General features: G+C 33.3%; 2 protein-coding genes across 2 annotated transcripts; both read left to right on the forward strand.

Moving 5' to 3' along the window:
- Positions 1-9,384, forward strand: LOC134723061 (uncharacterized). Its single transcript, XM_063586698.1, has 7 exons — positions 1-174; positions 3,115-3,160; positions 4,713-4,761; positions 5,862-5,995; positions 7,146-7,229; positions 7,990-8,905; positions 9,212-9,384. The coding sequence occupies exons 1-7, from the start codon at positions 155-157 to the stop codon at positions 9,382-9,384; spliced, it is 1,422 nt and encodes a 473-aa protein (XP_063442768.1). The 5' UTR covers positions 1-154.
- A 580-nt stretch (positions 9,385-9,964) lies between these two features.
- On the forward strand, positions 9,965-18,666 carry LOC134722033 (uncharacterized). The gene is made up of 3 exons (XM_063585454.1): positions 9,965-10,097; positions 15,920-16,086; positions 17,284-18,666. The coding sequence occupies exons 1-3, from the start codon at positions 9,987-9,989 to the stop codon at positions 18,185-18,187; spliced, it is 1,182 nt and encodes a 393-aa protein (XP_063441524.1). The 5' UTR covers positions 9,965-9,986; the 3' UTR covers positions 18,188-18,666.
- The last annotated feature ends 6,271 nt before the right edge of the window (positions 18,667-24,937 follow it).

Here is a 24,937-nt window from a genome sequence, read left to right on the forward strand (position 1 = left end):
TATTTGCATCCGGTGTCAATTAGTGCAGATGATTAAAATAGGTCATTTTAAAATGACGTCTACAAAATCATTCAGTCATCAAAATAACAGGTGTCAGTCAATGACAAAGTTCCAGACAAAACAGTTTTAAATAAATTTGCTGCGTTTTTTTACAATGTTGGAGGAACAAGAGAGGTAAGTTCAGTGATTTATGATAAGAGCTTTCTATAGAATCATACATACAGAATGATATTTATAAATTAATCTATCTATGATCATCTATAGAAGATGAATTTCATTGTTTAGGTTGTCTATATGTTGTCTATCATTAGGAGTTTAAAAACTTTATTTTTAACAAATATCATTAAAACTGTTATTTTTCGCAACTATATTCCCATTAAACTTTAGAGGAAGCGTATCACAACATTAGATTCTATTAAAATGAACGTGGGTCTTGGTTTTAAAAAAAGTGTGGGGGGGGGGGGGGGTGTATTCATTTCTGTATCCGTATTTTAAATTTTTATTTATCTATTTATTTACTTATTTATTTTTTTGGGGGCACATTATTTTCTTTTCTTAGCACCCCGGTGTTTGCTATTCTTTATTATTTATTTATTCTATATTGTTTCGCCATTTATTCTGAACATTTTCAATTATTCTTTTCTTTTCTGCAAACTCCAGCCTTTCAGACTCCCAAGAACCAGGCATTGATAATTTGTTTATTTTCACAAAAAATATTTGAATATTAAAAAAAGCAACAGATGCAGAATTCAGAATGTTTAAATTTCATAAGAGCTATAAACATCTCAAGTCCCCTGAAATCTACAACTGAAGTTTATTAATTTACATTGTATATAATTGTCTACATTTCTAATATTTCGGTCGCTCAGCTGACATAGTTCAAGGTAACCGCGAAAATGGCTCACCTGGTTTATAATCCATAGGAGCTGAAAACGATACCAAATCGATATCGGAATTACAATTTCTACATTGAACATGCCAATGCAAATGATTTTTTTTGGTAATGGGACTTTAAAAAGTAAAATCACAAAAATATTGAACTACTCTAGAGGAAAATCTAATCGGAAAGTCCATAATCACATGGCAAAATCAAATAACACAAACACATCAAAAACGAATGGACCAGTACCTAGTAATTTTCAAATGTAAAAAAAATGGTGGATTAAACCTGGTTTTATTGCACTAACCCTCTCACTTTGATGACAGTCTTATCAAATTCCGTTTTATTTACAATGATGCGTGAACTAAACAGACATAATAAATAAAATAGTCAAAATATGGGTACAGCAGTCATCAGCGTGCAACAATTCTAAAAAGAACAATTTAACAGAACACAAAAACATCGATCTACAAACACATTCATTGATTCGGGTGTCTGACGTCAGAAAATTGTATACGTCACATATTTTTCTCCTTCAATGTATATACAAACAATTTTAAAATTTCACATAGGCAATGTTAGCATACAGGGTTAAACATCAAAAGTATGTAAGAATCAATTTCAGAAATAGACCAAGATTTAAATTAGTCCAAAAGTTATATACGCGATTGAATAATTTTGACGTTTCTGGTTCAACGTAAATGGGACACTTTATTATGTCGATGAGGTTATCTGGTTAGTGCGATGTAGCAAATATACATTTGTTTTCTTTAAAAAAGCGGTTCAATAAGCTTTATAATAATAAAGTATAATAAAATAATTCATAATCATAACTTAATACCATCAAGTTGATTCTAAGATATCGGGAGATGTGTGCACAGTTTAGAAAGAATGTGTGAAAAGAAGGAACAATTACGAAGGCAGACACCATTGCAAAAACAAACAAGAATGTGTCCATAGTACACGGATGCCCCACTCGCACTATAATTTATCATGTTCAGATGACTGTGAAATGGGGTAAAAACTTTAATTTGGAATTAAAATTAGGAAGATCATATCATAGGGAACATGTGTAATAAGTTTCAATTTGATGTGACTTTAACTTCATCAAAAACTACCTTGACCAAAAACTTTAACCAAAACTTTAACCTGAAATTCGCACTATCATCTTCTATGTTCCATGGACAATGAGATTGGGGTCAAAACTTTAATTTGGCATTAACATTAGAAAGATCTTTCATGGGGAACATGTGTACTAAGTTTCATGTTGATTGGACTTCAAATTTCATCAAAAACTACCTTGACCAAAAACTTTAACATGAAGCAGGACAGGCAGACGAACAAATGGATGAAAAGACAAAAGGATGCACAGACCAGAAAACTTAATGCCCTTTTACTGTTGTAGGTATCAAAGGTGGGGCATAAAAATGAATTGCTATCAAATTATGCAAACTTGTGGTCAGACATCCTCAAGCTTTTCTAGACCTGTTTTATGCCCTCTTTACACTATCCCCATTGAATGTGTATTGATTCATACTTTACTCTGAGAGAACATTATAAACTTGTTAGATGTAATTGAGTTTGAAAAAGTTTCCAATAACTGTAAATTATCTTGAAATCAGAACTATGTCTTTTCTTTTTATACTTGGGAGTTTAGTTTTACCAAAAAATTTAACCTGAAGAGGGACGAATGGACGAACGAACGAACGGACGAACGAACGGACGAACAGAGGCACAGACCAAAAACATGATGCCCCTCTACTATCGTAGGTGGGGCATAAAAACAAACAACGAAAAGTAAACAGTTATTGTAGACACACTGAAATACTGTAAAATTATCTAAATACCATATTTCATAAGAACAGGTTGATTCTCATTTTACAAGTCAAATCTTTCAGAGACAAAAAGATCTGGCTATTTAGTTTAGCTATATCTGTAGAACTGTTATTAATGCTGAATGTCAGATCCTAAATTTTACGATAATGTTGTTACGGCCGTATAACGACAACATATAATAGCTTGTATCCACTTTATTGAACTCTGTTGATAGTTGTCTCATTGGCAATAAAACAACCTATCACTTCATAGCTCGCCTGGATCAAAAATCCTTTTCTCTGCATGAAACATAAAGCTATTTTATTTGTTTAGCGTTACCGTTGTGTTTTTTTTTATCCCTACAGAATATGGTTGTAAGACCATGAAAGTAATTCTTTCTATTTTTAATTTTTAAACAGTTTCACTGAGCTTCCAGCTTTCACTGGTATCTATAAATCGTTAATGGTATGTATCATAATATCTAGATTCATTTAAACTTATAAGCTTAAAATAGGGGGATGGGCACACACAGGGAAACATCAACTTACGTTTACTCACTCATTACACGGTGGTGGAGGATTTATGAAAATTGATATAAACTTGGTTCTGAAATGAACTGAATATAAATAGTTTTTCAAAAGACAGGGTGACAATTAATATTTTGCAACACGAAAATCAAGGAAACAATGTGTACAAAAGTTCCATCAATTTCATGCATCATTATAGTATCATTGAAAAGGCCCGAGCCAAGCTATTTCATGCTGGACAGTTGTATTCAATTTATAACCATTCAACCGAATAATATGTTACAAATGTGGGCATATGTTATTTGAGTCAAAATGCACATTTCCTGTAATACTTTACATATGAGTTCAGATTATATTTTTAGCCAGCTGGCCTAAGATGGCCAAGTTCAGTGGCGGATCTAGAAATGTTCATCAGTGGGGGCCCGCTCCCGTCACTTCAGTCTTTCCCTTTATAATCAACCATAAAAAAAAATCAAAAAGGAGGAGGGGCGCCCCCCCCCCCCCCGGCCCTCTCCTAAATCCGCCTTTTAAGATAGCTTTTTTTTTATCACTTGTCGACCGTATAGAACATTGGAGGCATCAGACATTTGATTGTTTGGATGCTGTCCCTGAATTTGCAATTTCAAAGAAATTTAGCATTTTGTTTTTGATATAATAATAGACAGAGATAAAATGTAAACAGCAAAATTATTCAGCAAAGTATAAGATTTACAAATAAGTTAACATGGTCAAAATGATAAATTAACCCCATAAGGAGTTATTGCCCCTTCAAAGTATTTTTTTCACATTTTTTTGTAATCTTTTACATAGTTCTTCTCCTATGAAACTTCTGCGTATAATCAAACCAAAACCTTGGCCTGCATGTTCTTACGGGTATTTTGTTTGAAAAATGTGTCATCAACCAAGATGGCCGCCATATTTAACCCCTTTTATACTCGACACATGTGTTGCCCTTCTTTATGTGTAATACCATCAAAAAAAAAAAAAAATAGATCGAAAAAATATTCCCTTGAATTTGACAGTTGTAGGTTATTAATCCTTCATTTTATTGCAGTAAAAATATTTCTGTGTCATAAACATATGTCTTGGGTATTTCAAAACACCATTATTTTTTATTTGGGGAATGTTGTAATCTTGAGGTTACATGGTGACTAAAATAAGGGGAGCAATTTGATTGGTTAACTTCCAATGATGGTTATTTTCTTATATGCAATGAAATGTTATGTGATTTTTTTTCTATAATGAGTACTGTACAGGATAGAACTTTACTAATGCCAAGTATTTCTTTATTTGAAACATGGATAAATTCCGCACAATTTTTTGAAAAGTGCTAATTGAACAAAGACTAATAGGGGAAATCAATGGTGGTATTACACCTTTATAACCAATAACATTCTTTAAAAGTCAAAACCTTTTTTCTATTCTGACTACTGGTATGTGTTTTTTTTAATAAGGAAAACGTATTAATATAAGTACATTTTTTTCTGTAGACTAACAACACTGAACTGAACATGTCAGTAGATAGAACGTTTAGCTGTGGTAAGCATATTGAATCGAATAAAAGTTTACTCTATTAAATCTTTCATACTAGAAGATATTAAATCTTTTTTTCATAATAGGACGCCACTTTTTTATGATTGCGGTTGTGGTTTTCAATTTCTACATTGTAAATCAGTTAAGTTTGTTCGGAGCACTACACACGTTCGTTATTTTTTTATTCTGTTCATGACTTATTGCATGAAATCTTTAATATGAAGTACAACCACTGATATTAGAGTTTAGAACGACTTGATATTATCATACTATAATCATGTAAAATACTTTCAGCTTGCTTTGAAGATGGCGAGTTTTCTGTCATACGATATATAAATATTGTATGTTCAATCATTGTTGTGTTTTTTTTTTTTTGTATTTGCATTTGTCTAATCTTGCATACATTATAAAGGAATTGATCGAAATTAAAAAGGGAATGGATGAAATCGTTTTATTAAATCCTGTAGTATATTGATGTATCTGTCAAAAGTCAGTAATCTCTTCAGTTGTTGTCATATGTTGTGATGATTTTTGTCCTTAGAAAAACCTGGCTTTAATTTATGATAATGTCCTCATTTTTTTTACTCTGGATGATATTTGTGTAGACGCATGATTATTGTTGAATATGGTTAGTTGCCCTCCGTGTGTCATTTGTTTTGTTTTGTGTGTTGCTGTTGTACTACTCTCAGGAGTGAATAATCCAAAACAACCAGTTTGTTTTGTTGTATCTTGCTATGTGATATTAGGATAATCAAAGAAAAAAAACATCAACATTTTATATAAGAATTACGGAGCTTGGATACTTTTACTAGTCGCAATATTAGAGCAACACGAGTTGAGAACAATTAAAGCAGAACCAACTCCTTACATTTTTGTACATAATCCCGCTTTTATTGTATGGTTCCTTGTTGCCAAGTCTAAACAACTCTACTTTTTTGCGTAGTGTTTAGTGTACAAACTATTATCTCTCTGCGTCCCTTTCTTTTAGTTTTAATATGAGGAGTTGATTGCCCTTCTAAAAAACGAGGGTACTATTAAATTGTAAATAAGAAATAAAAAAATAAAAATGTATGTGCCTTTCGAAAGTTTTCACATTTTGTTTTCAGAGTCGACAGATACAGCCTCTGAAATGTTGTATGATTCATTTGACCATGATAAATTCCTATCCGATGTAGAAGATTCATGTTTCCTAGACGACATCACCGAGGCAGATATAACGGCTTGTATAAGTAATGACCAGGTATAACAAGGCTCATGATATACAGTGATAAGTGTACCTTCGCTTATTAAGCGTCAAGTAGATCAATGGCTAACTGCTTAATTCAATCCGAGTTTTCTTTGTCATTTTGATCTGAAAATATGTATATGACAAACCCCGATTTCATTCTCTAATAAAATCCAATGATGTATAAAATCCTCCTCTATGCTGGCCTCTGGTTTCAAAACCCAGAAACACAATACTAGCATGTTTGACGTTTATTTTGCAGATGATCCTTGGGGCAAAAAGGAGGGGGGGATAAATAGTTTTTCCATACTAGTATGCAATTATAATTTATAGCACAATACTAACTATAACGTTACGTACCTATTTCTGACCAGGAACAATTGTTTCGCAGTCATGAATTTTAACCATGATTTCATTAGTTAAAATTAAATATTTATAGCAAAATTAAACCCAAACCGAAAGTCTTGAGTTGCACACCCATTCTTTGTAGCTTACACGGTATTGCCTTCTTCCGTAGAACCTGGCTGGTTTCCATCGACAAAGTGCTATTGGATCAATAAAAGTCAATCTTTTGTCTTAATTTATCCATTCGTCTATTTATTTCTGTTTAAAAACTGCAACAATTGTTTACAATGATCATAAACTTATAAATGTTGCCCGGGATTTGTTCTAACTTCGTATGGTTTTGTCAGTCATTTCAAGTCATCAATTTCCGTATATATATATTCAAATCTTGTATGATTTTTAATTTTAGTTTCTTGTGTATAATTCGGAGTTTAGTGTGACGTTCATTATCACTGTACACTACTAGTATGCATATTTTTTTATGTGCCAGCTGAAGGACACCTACGGGTGCGGGAATTCTCGCTTCATTGAAGACCCATTGGTGTCCTTCGTCTGTTGTCTGATCTATGGTCGGGTGGTTGTCGCTTTGGCACATTCACCATTTCCTTTCTAAATTTTAAACGTTACTTTGCACTATCAGATTGTCCGTTTCAACCTCACTTTGTTACATAAATTTATGTTTTTGTCCATCTGTCCATACTTTTTATTATTTACACTTAATTTTACATGATTTCCGTGAATTTCCACAGTAGATACAGATGAACAACACACAAGAGATTCTAGTTTTCTGTTTCTGTAACATGATTATCTTCTTTGTCAGGTTGAAAGTTTTGATTTTATATTTTGGTTGAAGAAGTTGGGAGGAAAAATAGGAAAATGTTACAATGGTGGCAAAGATAATGAGGTAAGTAACATCCACAATATATATCGAACATAACTCGATTAATTTATTTCTATAAAGATCATCTTCATCATGTCATATTAGTTAATTGAGTGATGTTGGCTTAACGTTCAGTGGCAACTATTTCATGCATATTCAGAACATACACATAGTCGTACACCAACCAATTAGGTATGTAAAGTAGGGGGAAACGTGTAAATTGTGAACTGCTACTTGAAAAAAAAGAATATTTGGAATACAGACAGAGAATGATTCACATTATATTGTCATTACAGCTGTTTTCCAAATTCATGTAATTAAAAAGTTTGGTTGGATTGCTTGCTTTGTTAAACTTTGTATAAACGTTTGCCCAAGCATTCTAAATAAGATTGACATCTGCAATCAATTGCTAGTTTATGGCTTCATCTTACATAGTGTTTTTGGATGCTTGAGCAAACATTTAAACAAACAACGACAGCATCTCGACGAAATCTTTGAACTCTATGCATTCGAAAAATAGATCTCTAAAAGTTTTCATGTTTGAAAATGTTCTTTTACGTGAAATGAGCGTAACTCTGTCATTGCTGAGCAGCTGTGCATCCCAAAATATAAAATTCTCAAATTCTCACAGTCCCCTCATCACAAATCTGACTTTTTCACACTTTGGAATTTCATACCAGTCTGAGATACATGTTATTGTTTCGTTCCACGCGTAAATTTTGAACGAATTAAGTATTTGTAGTAAATAACTAATAAGTTTTCTTGTTTTATTTCCTGTGAATAGCTTGCAATAATTTCGGGAGCAATAGACTATATCAAATATTTGAAATGGTACAACGAAGGCACCTTAGAAACAGCGTCCCCTCTTAGTATATGTAGCCAGTCTAGCATAGAAGCAGATTACTCACCGGAATACGGAGTACCAACTGATTTAAATGCAACTTTCAGACGGAAGTTAAGTTTTGGAGAAGATACAACAATATCTAACAATGGACTTCAACATCAAAACAACCCACAAGTGTATACTAATGAAGTTTCCAGTAATGTTTATGATCCTTGTTCTGCAAATCCCCAGAATTGGCGGCGTTTGTATGAAGAAGACAGTCAAAGTACCCTTGTTGGAAACATAGATGAAGAAGCCAGAAGATATACGGATAAACATGAAGAATTCAGCGACATGAGTTTTGCAGACGATAGCATAGACAATAGAAACAAAGAGAACAGTTTTTCTGTAGATATGAATTGCAGTGAAAATGCAAACTGGAGTTTTATGCATCAAAACTGTCAAAATATTAACACTGAAATTTATACATCCATCCAACAGATGTGTCTCGTTCAGGGCGAGACTTCTTGTGAAAGCACACTAAACAGTAGACTAACCATAGAGACTTCCAGTAGTAACGATGGGCCGACTGAAGAAGAACTTATTCAGTACTATTGTAAACAGTACCCGACTCTGTCAAGTTTGTTAACATTTCATTATAGTTCCGACGAGAGTGACAAGCCAGTGAATAGAAGAACAAAGCAGAAAAGAAGAACAAAGCGAAAAGCAAAAAGACGGACAGATAAGAAGACCAAGTCTGGGTCTGGTAACAGTAGGACGGGGGACCATGCTGTAGACTCTACACAGGTAGTGGAAGCAGATTCAACTACTACTTCTCCGGAAAAAGGCACGCAAAAAGCTGGACAACAGAAATCTAGTGAGTTTCATTTCGTATCATAACACGTTTTTTGGAGGGCGCAAGTTCGGGTTGTGAAGTAAATTTCGAGATTTTATCAATTATTTGGATGCTACTCGGCAGTTCACCATACATTAAAGTCATATGATTTTCTTTTTTGTTTTTGGATATTAATAAATACATTTTTTTAAAGTTTCTTTTCTATGTGTCAATTGAAAGACTGCTGAGCAACGCTGGTTGTTATGCTGGTATTTGTTTCGTGTTTCTCGTTACTATTCAGACTACTGACAAACAAACAAAAAACTTTGACATCATTCTATTTTCCAGGTAAAAGGTCCAGTGGTTTAAAAAGACCAAAGAATGGCTTTATAAGGTTTTCTATCGAATACAGAAAAATACTTGCCGAGAAACATCCAAATCTTGACAACAGGGACGTTTCAAAAATGCTTGGTCAAAAATGGAGAAAAATGACACCAGAAGAGAGAAAACCTTATGAGTAAGTTACTTGTTTGTTTCACATGGCAAAGAATCGAATTTGATCACGCTTTTGCATTTAGTTTTCAAAAAGTATTGTCACAGAGTTCTTATAAAAAAAAACGTTGCATGTGATAACCTGCATGCATGTATAAAAACAAATGAACTATCTTACTTATTTATCTCTTTTTTTTTTTTATCTATTTCACATAGCAATGCATAATAACAAGTACTTGTGCTCATCTGTCAGCAATGTTTCACCAGTCATTGTCATCAATGTATTTATTCCTCAGATTTATTCTACCTAAGATTTCTAAAAGCAGACTTGTTCGGTAAATTTTAGTACTAGTGGGTATTATAAGGACTAACGATTAAATACAACCTGACGATATAAGATATAGCATGGAAATGATTAAAAACAAATTGAGACGCGATAAATGTAACATTTTTCTTTTAAACCACAAAAGCCAATGCCAATGTCCAACGGAACAGCTTCAATCAGGATGCAAATTCGGTTCCACAAATAAATTCGGCACTTTAATTGCTTATAATACATGTACTATGCATAGATGAATTCTATGAGAAAGACTAATTTTCTAGGGAAGAATTTGCTCATGACTTGGAAGAAATGAAGAAACAGAATCCGAGCTGGAAGTATGCTCCTCATAAACGTACAGGTCATGATGAAATAGAACCCATGCCTAGTAGACTTAGGCCTAGAGACAAACTAAAGAGAAAGGTGCACTCAACGAGTCATGTTTATTTTAGTTTATTTTGGTTATCTTTTTGATTGATTGATTGATTGATTGTTGGGTTCCAATATTTTTTTCAAAGAAATACAGTTGACATTTTGATTTTGCTTTATTTTGTTTGTTCGCATGAATGCATGTTTTTGTTTGTTTGAATTTTTGTTTCATGTTGACAGTTAATCTTCAATATTTTAGGAATTGCAGTATTACATTGATGTAGACAATAAGAACTTTATATTTTTAGCTGAAATATTTGCAAAATTTTGAATCAGTTTAAAAGGGTCATTTGCTACTAATTAAAAAAAACAAATATGATTTCTTTGGTTTCAAACATGTAGAAATGTGGAATACAGAAATAATATTTGGCTATAAGACGCCTGTTTGGTTCAATTTAGTAAAAACATAACCTTACATACATCACTGATGTAGTAGCAGCTTGCAAGTCAATAATTCAACCTCATTTTAACCCGCATTCATGAACTTCAGAGGAGATGGGATGTGCATGTGTTCATTGAAAATAAAAGGAGATCGACATCGAAAATATTTTTTGGATACATGTTTTTATGCTATGATCTAACATTGAAAATATAAGCATTGGGGTCAAATCGGCGAACATGAATTTAACAGCTTATTTCCCTTCAGAAGCACAATGACTTAATGATGCAGGACCTCTTTAATAAATTCTCCATCTGAATGTAACTACCAGAAATTCTTTACTAAGTCTGGTTATATTAAGGCAATAATATATAAGAATATTGTGATGACACCTAAAAAATGTATTAGTAAAAAAATCCAGTGCAAATAACAAGAAACAAATATGCATTTACTACTGTTTACATTAAACTTAATTCATGGTTAACAAAGCTAGAAACTTTTGGTAGTATAAGTAGTATCTTTCTGTTAACATTCATCAAAACCCCGCGGAAATCTCATATATGCGTAGGTGCGTTCTAAAAGTCATGTACGTTCGTACAACTAAGTTTACATTTAAATTATATATAATTGTCCCGAATAAACAGCTGTAATGGATGTAAAGAGCTATTGGAGACAATTATTTTACTAAAAATATAATTCTTTGTATCATCTAGTTCAAATTTAAATAAGTTTTCACTTGCTGTCCATCACAATATAATTTTCGAGACGTTTTTTCAAACACAACTAATTCACCAACCATGACAGCATTTTTTCCAATCACAGAAAGGATTTTCGAGAATGCGTATTCTCTTGCCATAGTTAAGCGTCCGTAAGTTCAAAGTGCACAAACCGAAACTATACCCACTACGTTGGAAAAAAAACAACAGCCGAAGGCCACTAATAGGATTTCAACACAGTGGGATTTTCGCATACAGAGGTGGACTACAGTTGGCCCCTAAATAAAAATGTGTACTAGTTCAGTGAAAAGGGAGGTCATACTAAACTTCTAAACATAAATGAACTAGAATTTAAAAAACGTACAAGATTAAGAAAAGCCCGCATAGGCTTCTGACTTGGAACAGGCGCCAAAAAAAACCCGGCGTTTTTAGTGAGATCTCGGCCCTCCCTCCCCTATACCTCTAGCCAATGTAGATCGAACAGTAAAACTTGCTTATATTTTTTTGCTGGTGACATCCTCCTAATACCAATATTCAGTGTATTAAACCATAATTGGTTAAATAAGAGATAAAAAATGTTTGAGTATAAATTCATCTCGGCCTCAATTACATTGCAATTCAATGGACAAGTTAATGACATATTTTCTTTGCAATTACCAGTTTTACAATTTTAATAAAATATGTTTTGCAGATTATTGACATATATGCTTTGCTTAGCCGTATTTGGCACAACTTTTTGGAATTTTGGATCCTCAATGCTCTTCAACTTTGTATTTATTTGGCTTTTTAACTATTTCGATCTGAGCGTCACTGATGAGTCTTATGTAGACGAAACGCGCGTCTGGCGTATAAAATTATAATCCTGGTATAGTCCATCAGCTGGTAGGGCAAACATTCAGTTCTGTGTTACACCCCAGGGTACCGCAATTTTTTTGTTTAAATTTAAAGAGTAATATCTGAAGAATATTTTAAGAGGTGTTAGACTTTTGAAAAAGTGTCCAAAAGGGGTTAAAAGGGGACTTATTTCAGGGTATATCAAAAATTTTGTTTTGCACAGTATTACAGAAAAATGTAAAAATAACCAAGTATTCAGTACTATACTTTTTTTTAAATGGAACACATCATATCTTATTATAATGCAGGATAATTTTTAATTAATTCTTAAATCGTAGAGGACCAAGAAAAAAGGGGGAGGGTCAATTTCCAAAAGTCATGATTTTTAATGAAAAGAAGCATACGTACTAATTTTCTTGATAAAATGGTATATTTTTTCACATTGAAACATACAGCATAAAGTATATAAAGGCTGTTGAAAAAAAATTAAAGGTAAGAAACAATTACATAGAATCAACGACAAACACAAACATAAGCAACCAGAAATGCACGATTCTGTCACAAATTTATACATCGCATTCATGAAATAACTCACATATTAAAACACACAAAACTGTCAGGGTTTCTAGATTTCTATTATTTTTTTTTTTAAATTGAACAACCCCATCTCCACATTATAAGGTCACACAGAAGGTCAATCCATAGAATCATCATCAGTTAGGTCACCTGCATCTACCGAATTATCATTATCATCTTTTCCATCATCTTTGTCGTCATCGTTAGCAATGTCAACGATTTGATAATGCTTATATCTACAAGCTTTCGAGCATTAACATACAGCTATCTGTTTAGGATAAACCTTGTTGAACACATGAACATCGTTTTTGGCACAAACAGTTTTACATGAACAGCACATCAGAATTACCAAAGCATCTAACGCTGGTGGTTGGTCTAAGAAATTGATACTGATCAAAGCGTTCTAAACAATCCAATCATAGTTTTTTGGCAACAGACCAGTGTTGTGTTTAAGAGCAGATTTCCAAATCTTCGTCTGAAAGTTGGCTTGTTTAATGTGCTTTAACATTGCATCTTTTGCATTTCAAAACGTTCTGATCTTTATTTATCGATATTTTTAATTTTGTAGCCATATATAGAACACGAAAGCCTCTCGAGTGTTTTGCTAACTCTTCGCCAACCTCTTCCAAGGTTTCACCAATATGGAATAGACCTAATGAAAACTCCACATAACGTGTCAAAAAGCCGAATGCTTTGCTTTTTTTCTTTACCAGACAAAACACTTACTGAATCACAACCTGTATAGGTTTGAAATCCTGGCAGTTTTCTACAAACATTCTCACCAAATTTGCACACATTGATTGCACATTAAATAATCTGCATTTGGGGGATGCATCTGTCAGACTTACAATGTTAGAATTGATATGCAACTGTAAAAATAGTAAGCCAATACTTCCACAACAGTCCACAACAGTGTCAGAAGGTTTTTTAACAATGGAGTCGTAACTTTCGTCAGCTGCATGTTTTTGCATTTTATTGAGAAACATTTTTATCGGCTTCTTCCTGTTTGATTATAAGCTAAAACCATTCTACGCTATTTCATTTTCAACATATATTTGTGGCACATACTTCCATGTGATACAAATAAATCAATACATTTAAGTGTAAATCTATAGGATTATTTACTCTTTTCAAAACAAAAGAATTCAACAAAAGCAACTTTGTTTCCCTCAACTAACAAACATTTCTTCCATTCCCAAGAACACGATTGTGATGGTTTATAACTTATCGTAATAATTTGCCCTCCCAAGGACCTGCCATTCTAATTTCGTTATGAATATTGTGCGATACTGTTCAGTGACAAAATCAATGCGGTACCACTTTTCAAAACTAAAATCTGGTTTTTAAAATAACAATTGCCAAATCGAAAAAATTGCTAGGTATCCTAGTAATGGTTTAAATAACTGCCATGTCATCAAATATCGACATGTTTTCCTAAGGAATGAGCCTTTTTTAAAAGACCACTCAGGGTAGGTTTTAATTTTTCATTACATGTGTACCATCAAAGTTTGCAAGAGACATTGGAAGAGGACCTAATTCAAACTGGAGAACCTATCGCATAACCAACTATCTTGTCTGGGCTAGGACAAGCAGGCGACATTTTTGTCATCTTCTCTCAATATTTGTTGTTCTTATCAGCCATAAACTGCTTGCCCTTTATTTCCTTCTTTTAAAATGTAAGCAATGATTTTCTTTTGAGTGTTTTGAAGATATCGTTTGAATTTTGAATAAGCCGTTCCGTAATGAAAATTTCTGAAGCAAATTTTCCCTTTTCATACGCGTTAAGAAGGTCGCACATTATTTCCGAAGAAGCAACAGAACCCGATAACAAGCCATATAACTGCTCAGATGTTATAATGGAATTGGCCAGCTTTGCAGTGTCTTAAATAATTTCAAAACATCAGTTTCGTCTCGCTTCATTCGATTTTTTTTAGTTCTTTTTGGGCGGATGTTTCAGGGTTAACCATTCCTACCAAGTCTCGACATTTTAATGATATCGAAGCTCATTCATGAGCATTTCGCAACCAACGTTTATCATAATCTTTATTTAAACTGAAACCAACAAAGCCATTTTTTTTGTATCTCTAAGAAACCTAAGAAAGTAAAAAGTATTACCAAACCCCACAACTGACTATTTGACGTTCGTTTAAAGCGATGTTTGTCGATTGAATGACTTAACAATCTTAAGTCAATCACTCCATAGCTAAAACACAAAATGTTATCAAGCACATCTTTATTGAGTTCGATAGAGTGCACCTTTTCTGAACGCAAAAAAATCACCTTAATTTGTAATTTTGTCATAAATATTTCGTTACCCATTCACTTTATAAAATAATTTGTCTCACAATAAGATTATAAATCGACAATTAAATGTGTGTTTTCAGTTGCGAATTGATAATGCTTATGTGTGAATACATTGTACATGTTGTATACTGAATCAAAGACGGTAATTTGGTGATTTCCGGTATTTCACGAGTATTTGCACGTACATATATTTTATTAAATATTTCATATTTTAGACGTTATATAAATACTCCAAATTATTTAAACATTGCATAATGATTAATTCTCAAGTTTAATTAACTTTAACGGGTAATTGTATAACGAATTTTTTTATGAAAGGAGAAAATATGCCTTAATTTGAACCCAAAAAATCGGATTATTTGTTATGTAAAAAAACATTTTTTTTAAACAAAAAATCTTCCGAGTTACATTTAATATGATAAGTTTTGTATCTGTTTAGTTGTTTAAACCTATACTTTATTTTTTTTTAATCACTTTATATTACAAAAAATAATTTAAAATTACTTAGTCGTGATTGCTAAATGAGGGGACCATTGGAAGGGACGTTTTTAATCCTCTTTTGGACACTTTTTTTTTAGTCTAACACCTTGTATTTTATCAATAAGATAATGAAGTTGAATTCCATCAAAAAAAATCGCGGTACCCTGGGGTGTAACACAAACTCCTTAACTAGCGCGCTTTTGAGAACTAGCTGATGGACTAGTACTTTTGATAACTATTGACATATATGACAAATACACGAGGTGACATATGGTAGCCTTGTTTCACTCCTCTTTTAATAGAGACACATTCTTAGTTCTGACGTATCTTGTCTACATTTTCATGCAAAAACATTGGAGTTAGACTGTTTATTATGTCTAGTGCAGTTATTGTCTAACAAAATGCCCATTTTTTTCTTTTGATACGTAATCATCAGTACAATTTTCAACGAAAAGCGGAAACGATTCAATAAATGTACTGTGGGGGAAAATATTATATTCTGAAAGTATGTATTTTCTGTCTTGTAGTTTTCGCCATATTTGATCAAAACATCATCTGCAAAGAAAAGTCGTTTAAGTCCGAGAATTAAGAAGACTGGAAGGAAAGGAGCAATCATGAAGTGCACTATATGTTCCAAGTACCAACAAATTTATGGAGTTCCCGCCAAAAACATACAGAACCTTCAGTCACTGTGGTATTTTAATTTTGTAATATTGAATTCGTTTTCGGTACATATTTTTCTCGTCTCATTTCATCTTTGATGTGGTCAGAAAAGTATATAATAATTGTATGTCTCTAGTGTGTTAAGTGAGCAAACACAAAGTTCCTCTTCGTAATACTGTATTTCTTGTATTTTAGGAACATTTCAAATGTTCCCATGTCACATATCGAATCGTTTACAAACTTAAAGTTATTACCAATTTTGAATGTTTGTTAAAAGACGAAAAAAATTACAAAATACAACAACAACAACAAAAAGACAAAAAAATAATGTATAGATTTTAAATTAAAACTAGAACTCAACTTATTCATCGAATAATCAATGTAATCCAGTAATGACAAGTTTTAGTGATACTTATAGTTGATACAAAAACCACTTTACTTAGTGTCTTTTTTTGTTGTGGGATGTAAAATTACCCTGCCACGTCCGGTCAGTATTTTTGTTAGCTATTTACTGTTTTGTACCGATCTGATGAGTTACGCCCTTTTCCACTGATTTTCAAAAATATTTTATGTTGTAAAGTTACGCCATTGTCACATGTTAGGGAAGGCCAGTTTGTTTTAGATTTATGAGTTTGACTATCCCTTTGGTATCTTTCGTCCCTCTTTTCCAGCTATCTTGTGTAACTCCTCCACATTCTGCATATGTCTGTCCCAAACCAAGAGCCTGTATTTCATTGCTTGTCATTTTGTTTTTGCTGTATTCCATATTTGTTTTTCGTTCATTTTTCGTCATCAATCAGACCGTTAGTTTTTATTTCATTTTGCAAAGTTTTACATGTGTCAATTTGGGACCTTTTAAAGCTGACTATGTTGTACGATTTTTGATCAATGTCGTAGGCCGTATGATCACCTATTATAGATGTTAACTTCATGTCAAATAGTATCTGATGGAGATCTCATTAGCAATTATACAGCATCTTATTGTCATAGAAAAAAAGAAGGTGTGGTGTGATTGCCAACGAGACAACTCTCGACAAAACACAAAATGACACAGAAATTAACAGCATTAGGGCACCGAACGGCCTTCAACAATGAGCAAAGCCCATATCAGATATTGTCAGCTATAAGTTTCCCTTGAGTATTTTTGATAAATAAACAAATAAACAGATTCTTGACCTTAACACTCTGTATAATAAATAATAACAGGCATCCTTTTTGTCGATTTCAGGTTTTGTGGTCTAAATCCAGATCCAAACAATAGTTCATGCTTCGAAAAATCAGCATCTGCTACGAAAAATCTTATATCTTTGTCAGAAACAGCAACTATCAAAACCAGTGGACCTTTCACCTCGGTAGTGTCAAGGTCATGCAATAGTGCTGCCGCCAAACCACAATATAAACCATTAAATGAGAGTTCTACGGTGCGTTCATCAAATCATTGTAAGCAGACAACAAGTTCTCCTGGTCTGACATCGACTGTGGTATCAAATAGATCAACGGCTCGGAAAAAGAGTAACTACTGTCAAGGTAATGATTCAAAATTTCAGCCAAACAGAATGAATGAAGAACATGGAAAACAAGCTGGTGTTGGACCATCTCCATTAACAAGTACTTTGAAATCATTTGACGTACCAATATCGCTTACCCCATCTAAAATAGTAGGCAGAACAGTTTTACCTTTTCAGGATCAAAGTCCGGAAAGACGATGTCAAATTTCCAACTGCATAACGTCCATAGCCTCCACGATAACAACACCGATATTAAATACTATTGGTATCCAGCCCATTTTATCTTTAGTACCGCCTACCACAATGCAGATGTCATTGATGCCAAACCGCGAGTCTGGATTAGGCTGCTCTCAAATTGTACCTGAAACGCAAAACATCTTAAGTAATTTCAATGCTTTCTTATCGTTCTTACCAGCCTCAGTATCAGTTAATACTGGTACACAAGAAGGAAACACGACCAGTCTGCCTACGACAACAAGTATACCAGAAACCAGTCAGACTGCCATTGCATCGATTGGAAGATCCGTCACAACAGTTGCTGGAACGAACGCATTTCCTGCTGGCGCGTATATAACAGTCATTCCAAAGTCTCTGTGGTATTCCTTGTCACAAAGAAAGCCATGACAATACTGCTTTACGCAATTGAAGCTATTGATCTGTTTTACTAATATAAATGCACATAGTTGAAAAAATAAACCTAATATTTAGTTTTGAGATTCAAAACTGATGATCTACTGAATACATGCTGTCATTGGTTATGTTTTATTGCATCAGGATTTTTATTTCGTTTTGAAGCAGAAGATATGAAATTTAATAATTTTAGCTAATACAGAGCCTCTTGTTTGTACTATTGAATGGAAAATTAAGAATGGAATTGTCTAATATAGATGATCTGGTAGGATGTCCGAAAAAAAATGACTATAGCAACAATGAGTAATTCTATAAGTAATGCATAGATCTTTAAATTGGTCATGCTGTATGTGAAGCAGTGTGTAAGTAGAATGAAATCTACGTAATTATGATAATGAACTACTTAATTATTTGTATAAATTTGGAATTGATGCACGTATGAATTTTTATTTTAGACTGGTTGTTACAATATATATTTGTTGCAATTTTTTGTTCTTAAATTTTATTTTTGTTATTTTGTATAAAATTTCCTATAAAAGTTTGTTGACTTGTTTTCATGCAAGACTCTAGATATGTTTAAGTATTGAAGGGCCATGATATTTAATATTAGTTTTTAGATATATGATTTTCCAGTGGTCACACGTACGCGTATCCAGTTCTTTGTTTCAGACCATAGGCACTAGTCTCAGAAAAAAATCTTTTAAACCTTAATTTATGTATATTGGGGGAAAATCTGAGACAAATGCCTATTTAAAAACTGAAGAAAAAGGACCAAACTAATCAAAAGACAAAAATTGGATCACAAAAACACGGATGCCCCACACGTACAGTATCATTTTTTATGTTCAGTGGACCGTGAAATTGCGGTCAAAACTCTTAATTTGGTATTAAGATTAGAAAGATCATATCATAGAGAACATGTGTACTCAGTTTCAAGTTGATTGGACTCCAACTTTATCAAAAACTTTAACCTGATGCGGGACAGACGGACGAGCATAAAGAACGAAAAACATAAGTCTCCTACGAGGGCATAAAGATTACTAAGGAAAACAGAACAACTGGGTGCTTGAATAGAAGACAATAACAATCAAACCCAAAGAGTAAACAAAGACTCACAAAAGCAAAGGACATTTACATCAACAGTTATAAATAATAATTAAGAAACAACACGAACTCCGCCTTAAACCGGGAGTGAAATCAGGTGCTCCGGAAGGGTAAGCATTTCCTGCTCCGCATACGACATTTCTTTTTTCAGTTCGGTAATGGTGGAAGGTTATTATGAATGAGGACGAATATCAGATTTGATTTTCGACACACTTTTGTCATAATGGCCAATCAGCTCATGATGGCGACCGTAAAATTTCTTGAGTGATGACCTTAATTTGATTGATTCATAGCCCTGTCTTAGCAACTTTTAAGAAATTATTATTCCTCCACAGAAATGGAAAGTTGACTATAGGAAAACTGAAATCATCACGTTTGTCATAAATTTTGGTATTCAACCTACCATCAGTAGTCATTTTGAGAAAAAAAAGGTATAAATATGAAACAGATTTATATGTGTCGGTAGTATCTTTAATTTCAAGTTCACTTGGATATATTAAATGTAAATGATCACTCTGAATCTATTATTATTAAGAGACCGTACATCATCAATATAACGAAAGGTGAAATTAAAAGACCGGGCTAATTTCTTTTCTCCTTTCTGTACAAGACCTCGGATAAATTCTGCTTCATAGGAATATAAAAATATATCTGCAAGTAGTGGAGCGTTATTGGTACCCATTGGGATTCCAATAGTCTGTCGGAAGACCAAACCTTCTTATTCAACAGATATGTTGTCAATTAAAATGTTCAGCATGGCAGTGATGTACTCGTCGGTATATTTTCTCCTTGACTCTGAAAAATATGTGTTAGTTTCTGTTTTATTTATTTAGAAGAGGGGGGGCAAGGGGTTTAACTGTTAGGCTGTTATGGGGGATTTCAATTCTTTGTTATCTGTTATTCTGAAAATATATTTACTGTTAGCTGTTATTGTCTTATTCTTTGTTAGCTGTTATAGGACTATTTTCTATTTTGTTATCTGTTTTTGTGAGAATCTATTTGGTGTTAACTGTTATTGAAAATTTAAATGTTAGCATTTTGACAGCCAATCTTCCGTAGAAATTGAAGATAATTGAAAATTGTGATTTGAATGGCTAATAGTCTCATTGGCACGCTTACCACATCTTCTTACAATGTATATCTATTGGGGTCTTTCTACTGGTGATATCGGGTATCCCTGTATTTGCAGAAGAATTTCAGTAACATACATCACATAAACATATAAAATCAATTGGACCCGGGACCATTCCAGTATATATTATTATTATCCTTTGTAAGAAATTCCATTGTCTGTGAACATGTAGAATTTTGTACAAATTATAATTAACCTATTACTTTTACAATAACTTGTAGTATGGATTAATCATTTTGTTATAAAAAAAAAAAAGCATTCAATGGTACACCCTATAGATTTTTTTTTTTATTCAACGGCCACATAATAATCTTTATGTTGTACTAATACACCACTGTCCCTGTTTACAGGGGAGGATTTGACACCAACTAGCATGCTAAGGTTGACGCAGTCACATTCTGTATGTGCCTATTTCCAAGTCAGGAGCCTGGACTCAGTGGTTGTAGTTTGTTGCTGTGTTACTAAGTTTCTTGTTCACTATTTTGTGGATAAATGAGACAGTTAGTAGTAATTTCTTTAAGAAAAATTCAACATGCATACTATAACTTATCCAGTTATTGTACCAAGTTACGGAAAAAAATCAACCAAGGCAGAACTGCCTCAACGGCCGAAACGCTTTGTTTACACAATTAACAATTTTCTAGGTCCATACCACAAGTTATATAATAAGATCTACGAGTCATCTACTGGTTTGGTCCTGGACAGATTTATTTTCATATTTCATTTACTGTTATCTGTTATTATCCCTTTTCAATTCCTTGTTATCTGTTTTTCACAAAATCAATTCACTGTTTTGCTGTTATGGGGACCCCCCTTGCCCCCCCTCTTAGAAGTAGTGATTTCAAATTCGACCAATGGTTCCGACAATTGTCCGTTTGTCTTTTTGGTTTATAGAGTTCAAAGACGACACTTCCTATATATTGCAAAAACATGTAATCACCCTTTTCCTACAAGGCAGCAAATGATAAAAAGAGACCCCTAAAGGCACGCATCGTTCAGGCGGAACTATATACTAGTATACACCTTGAACAATAGACGCCTACCAGCATTGAAGACCAGAATATATTTCATGACCAAAATATTTTTTGTTGAACTTGTATTACTAATACTTTTTTTCTTTTTAAAGTTGTTATACTGTAGCCAGGAACACTAGTAAAAATCCTCATTCAAGGGCAATAACTTGTATAAGTTTCTGAACATTTTGTTTCTGTCAATAATGTGTACAGCTTGTGTGGCAGATCTCTTTAACTTCTCTTGTTTTGGCCCAGAACATTATTTTTTAATAAAAATCGGCATTATAAAAAAATCATTATAAAGCAGCGAAAACTCCTGTAAGGTATCAACTGAAAATTTCAGCTCTTTCGACCAATTTGTAGAACTAGTCTCATTCATCATTTTGCTGTGTTTTTTTCTTCTTTATCTTCCATGATCTGCTATAGCACCACCAAAAAAAATGTAATAAAAAATTATAACATGCATCATAAACAATGAATATCATTACATTCTGGACCAAATGTGTCCCTCTTCTTGTCGACTTGTTCCTTAAATCCAATGAGACCGATTTCATACAGACACTTCTTAGGAAGAAAGAAATAAGTTTTTAACTTTACTTTCCACTAAAAAGATGTTTTTCACTAAATAGTTCATTTGGTGACTACGTTAAACTAGAGAGTATCGTACAGTATATAACAATTACAGTAAAGTCTTATCTCATATCTTAAATTGACAATGATTGTCGGTTGAAAACAAAACTTTATGACAAAAGAGTTGATTTCAGCTTCCAAATTTTGAACTTTCCATTTATTTGTAGCAACATTTTATAAGCTCCTGCATACATAGGATATAACTTACAATTGATAAGATATTTCCGGTCTTGTATTTCCTTGATAGAGGATTGCTTCTAACAAGGAAGATATTAAAACCAGAGTTCCAAACGATGAAGTCAAATCAGACCTTCGTAAATTTTACGAAAAGCATCACTAGTTGGTTGACCATTATGGAATATCTTTCACAGATGATATCGGATATGTTCCTAATGTCATAACTACAATCCAGTTCCCTTTTCGCAAACTTGACCTACCAAATTAGACTATTTACCAGGTTTGTTATAACAAGAGCAACATGTGGAGTAGGAGATCACCCACAGTTTTTTTTATTGGGGTTGGGGTTGCTTAGTCTTTATTTTTCCATGTTGTGTCATGTGTACTATTGTTTTGAATACTTGTCTCTTTCTTTTTTAGGCTGGCCATGGCGTTTTCAGTTTATTTTCCATCCATGAGTTTGCATGAACGTTCCACTGGTATATGTGGCCCCCCTCTTGTAAGCATTTCGGTAGATCATATATTTTTGAACAGTTTGTGATGATCTATATGGCAATAATATTCAACATACACTTTGTAATAGCAAAATTGTAAAAATTTGTGAAAAAATATCTGCGTTTCAGATAATCAACTTATTTTACAAGGAACACTATATACAAATAGTGTACCTCTGCAGCAATTTCTGGATTTACCTTCAACAGGAACGCTAAAACCTTTACATTAGAAAGCCATTTGTAGCTTGCCAATCCTTCAATGTTAGAAGCTATTAGACTAAAAAGTCTAATAATTCTAAGGCCACGTGTGACTGAAGTAGTTTGAACCTTAGTTTCTTATTAATTTCTTAATCAGTTATGAACAGGGAATTGAAATAAGAATTTTATATATAGTAGATCATGCCAGTATGTATGTAGTTCGAGATTCCGCCAATAAAGACGCTCTCCTTGATTGACTGCAAGGGTACAGCGGATCCATGTACACCCCCTAAGGATTAATAGAGATGTGTCCTTTACAATATTAATATCCCACCACCAGAACAATCCCCACCCAACACCTGCCGAAGGGAGCATGTAGGACACCGGGAGGTCTGTTATTATGGTGGAAGAAGCTGATCTCCAGGTCAAAGTAGGGGACAACTTTGACCAACCTTGAACCCCTAAGTACCCATTCTTGTTTGAACTCCGGTCTGGGTACTAGAGATTGTGTGTGAGAGGGTGAAAATAACCCTTCAGTTCTGATTTACTGATATTTTTAGCACCCCGAGTGAGAATCGAACTCGGGACCATCAGCACTGTAGACATCTGTCTTAACCACTAGACCACAAACTCACACAGACTATTGAGAGCCAATTAATGTTTCAAGGTCATTTATCCCAATTCCAAATTAAACGACAAATTGAAAGTATATTGCTTTGTTTCAGAAAACAAGAAAGGCCTAAGTAGATAAAAGAATCTTGTCTCATGTAATGATAAATACTACTTTGTAAATAATCAATCTGATTCAAACAAAAAATTCTCTGAAATGAACATTATCAAGATGTGTTTTTCTACAAACTATCAGCATTTCTATGGGAACCAAATGTGCCCCTCTTTTTATTGACCTGTTCCTTTATTCTTAGGAGACTGACTTCATACAGGGACTTCTTAAGAAGAAAGAAATGAAGGAATTGAAATAAGAATTTTACATCTAGTAGATCATGTCATTATTAACCACAGACTATTGAGGTATCGATGAAGTGCCAGTTGAAAAACCTTATAAATTTATCATGTCCAAAGCTCCTTTCTGGATTTACATGAACTTTTATTGGAAATGCTCAAACTTTAACATTTGAAAGACATGTAGTGAATTATGCTGAAATGTTAAATGCTACATGACCAAAAGGACCTAAGCAAAATAGCTTAAAATTAGTTAAACACTGTCTGTGCCAGTTGTCTAAGAGTCTAGCATGCTTAGCTGATCAGTTTTACCACAGTTTTACTGGGTTTTAATTCTGAATAACATTTGACAAAACTTGTCATTTCAGGGCAAAAATGGATCAATTTCACTTTCTCACATGTTAAAATATAAAATTCAACACTTTCCAGCTTGGATTAATGGACTTTATTTTTTGTTGTTGCCAAATTACTATTCAAGATGGTCACAAGGGGAACCTTTATAAAATAGAACATTAGAGGAAACATGTAACCAATTTTGTTTTCTAAAGACGTTTGAATGGATTGAAACTAAACATTGTAATAATGTTCTTTATCAGATGCTTACCACGTTTTGTAACTTTGTTACTGATTTGTTGTGCAAAAACAACCACCAAAGGGAGAACTAGTTAAAGGAATTACATAAAAGTGTCTTCTTATATCACCAATTGAATGGAGTGAAATCAAATATGCATAAATTTTCCTTATGAGGTGTGAACCATTTAGTGTTGTTACATTGTGTGACAGTTTGTTTTCCTGTCACTCATACCACATCTTCTTATATATATATATATGTTGTGTACAAGTTATCATTTTGTACAAATTATAATTTGTACAAAATTTGACCAAAATTCACTTATAACTTGTACAACAATTTTGAATACGAATTTTGGTGAAAAATGCAATGATTCACACGATAGAATTGTAATTAACTGACCACACACTAAACCTTATTAACATAATACACCGTCTAATACACAACTACAAAAGGCAGGTTGAT

This window comes from Mytilus trossulus, chromosome 6 (genome assembly GCF_036588685.1).
Source record: "Mytilus trossulus isolate FHL-02 chromosome 6, PNRI_Mtr1.1.1.hap1, whole genome shotgun sequence".
Lineage (NCBI taxonomy): Eukaryota > Metazoa > Mollusca > Bivalvia > Mytilida > Mytilidae > Mytilus > Mytilus trossulus.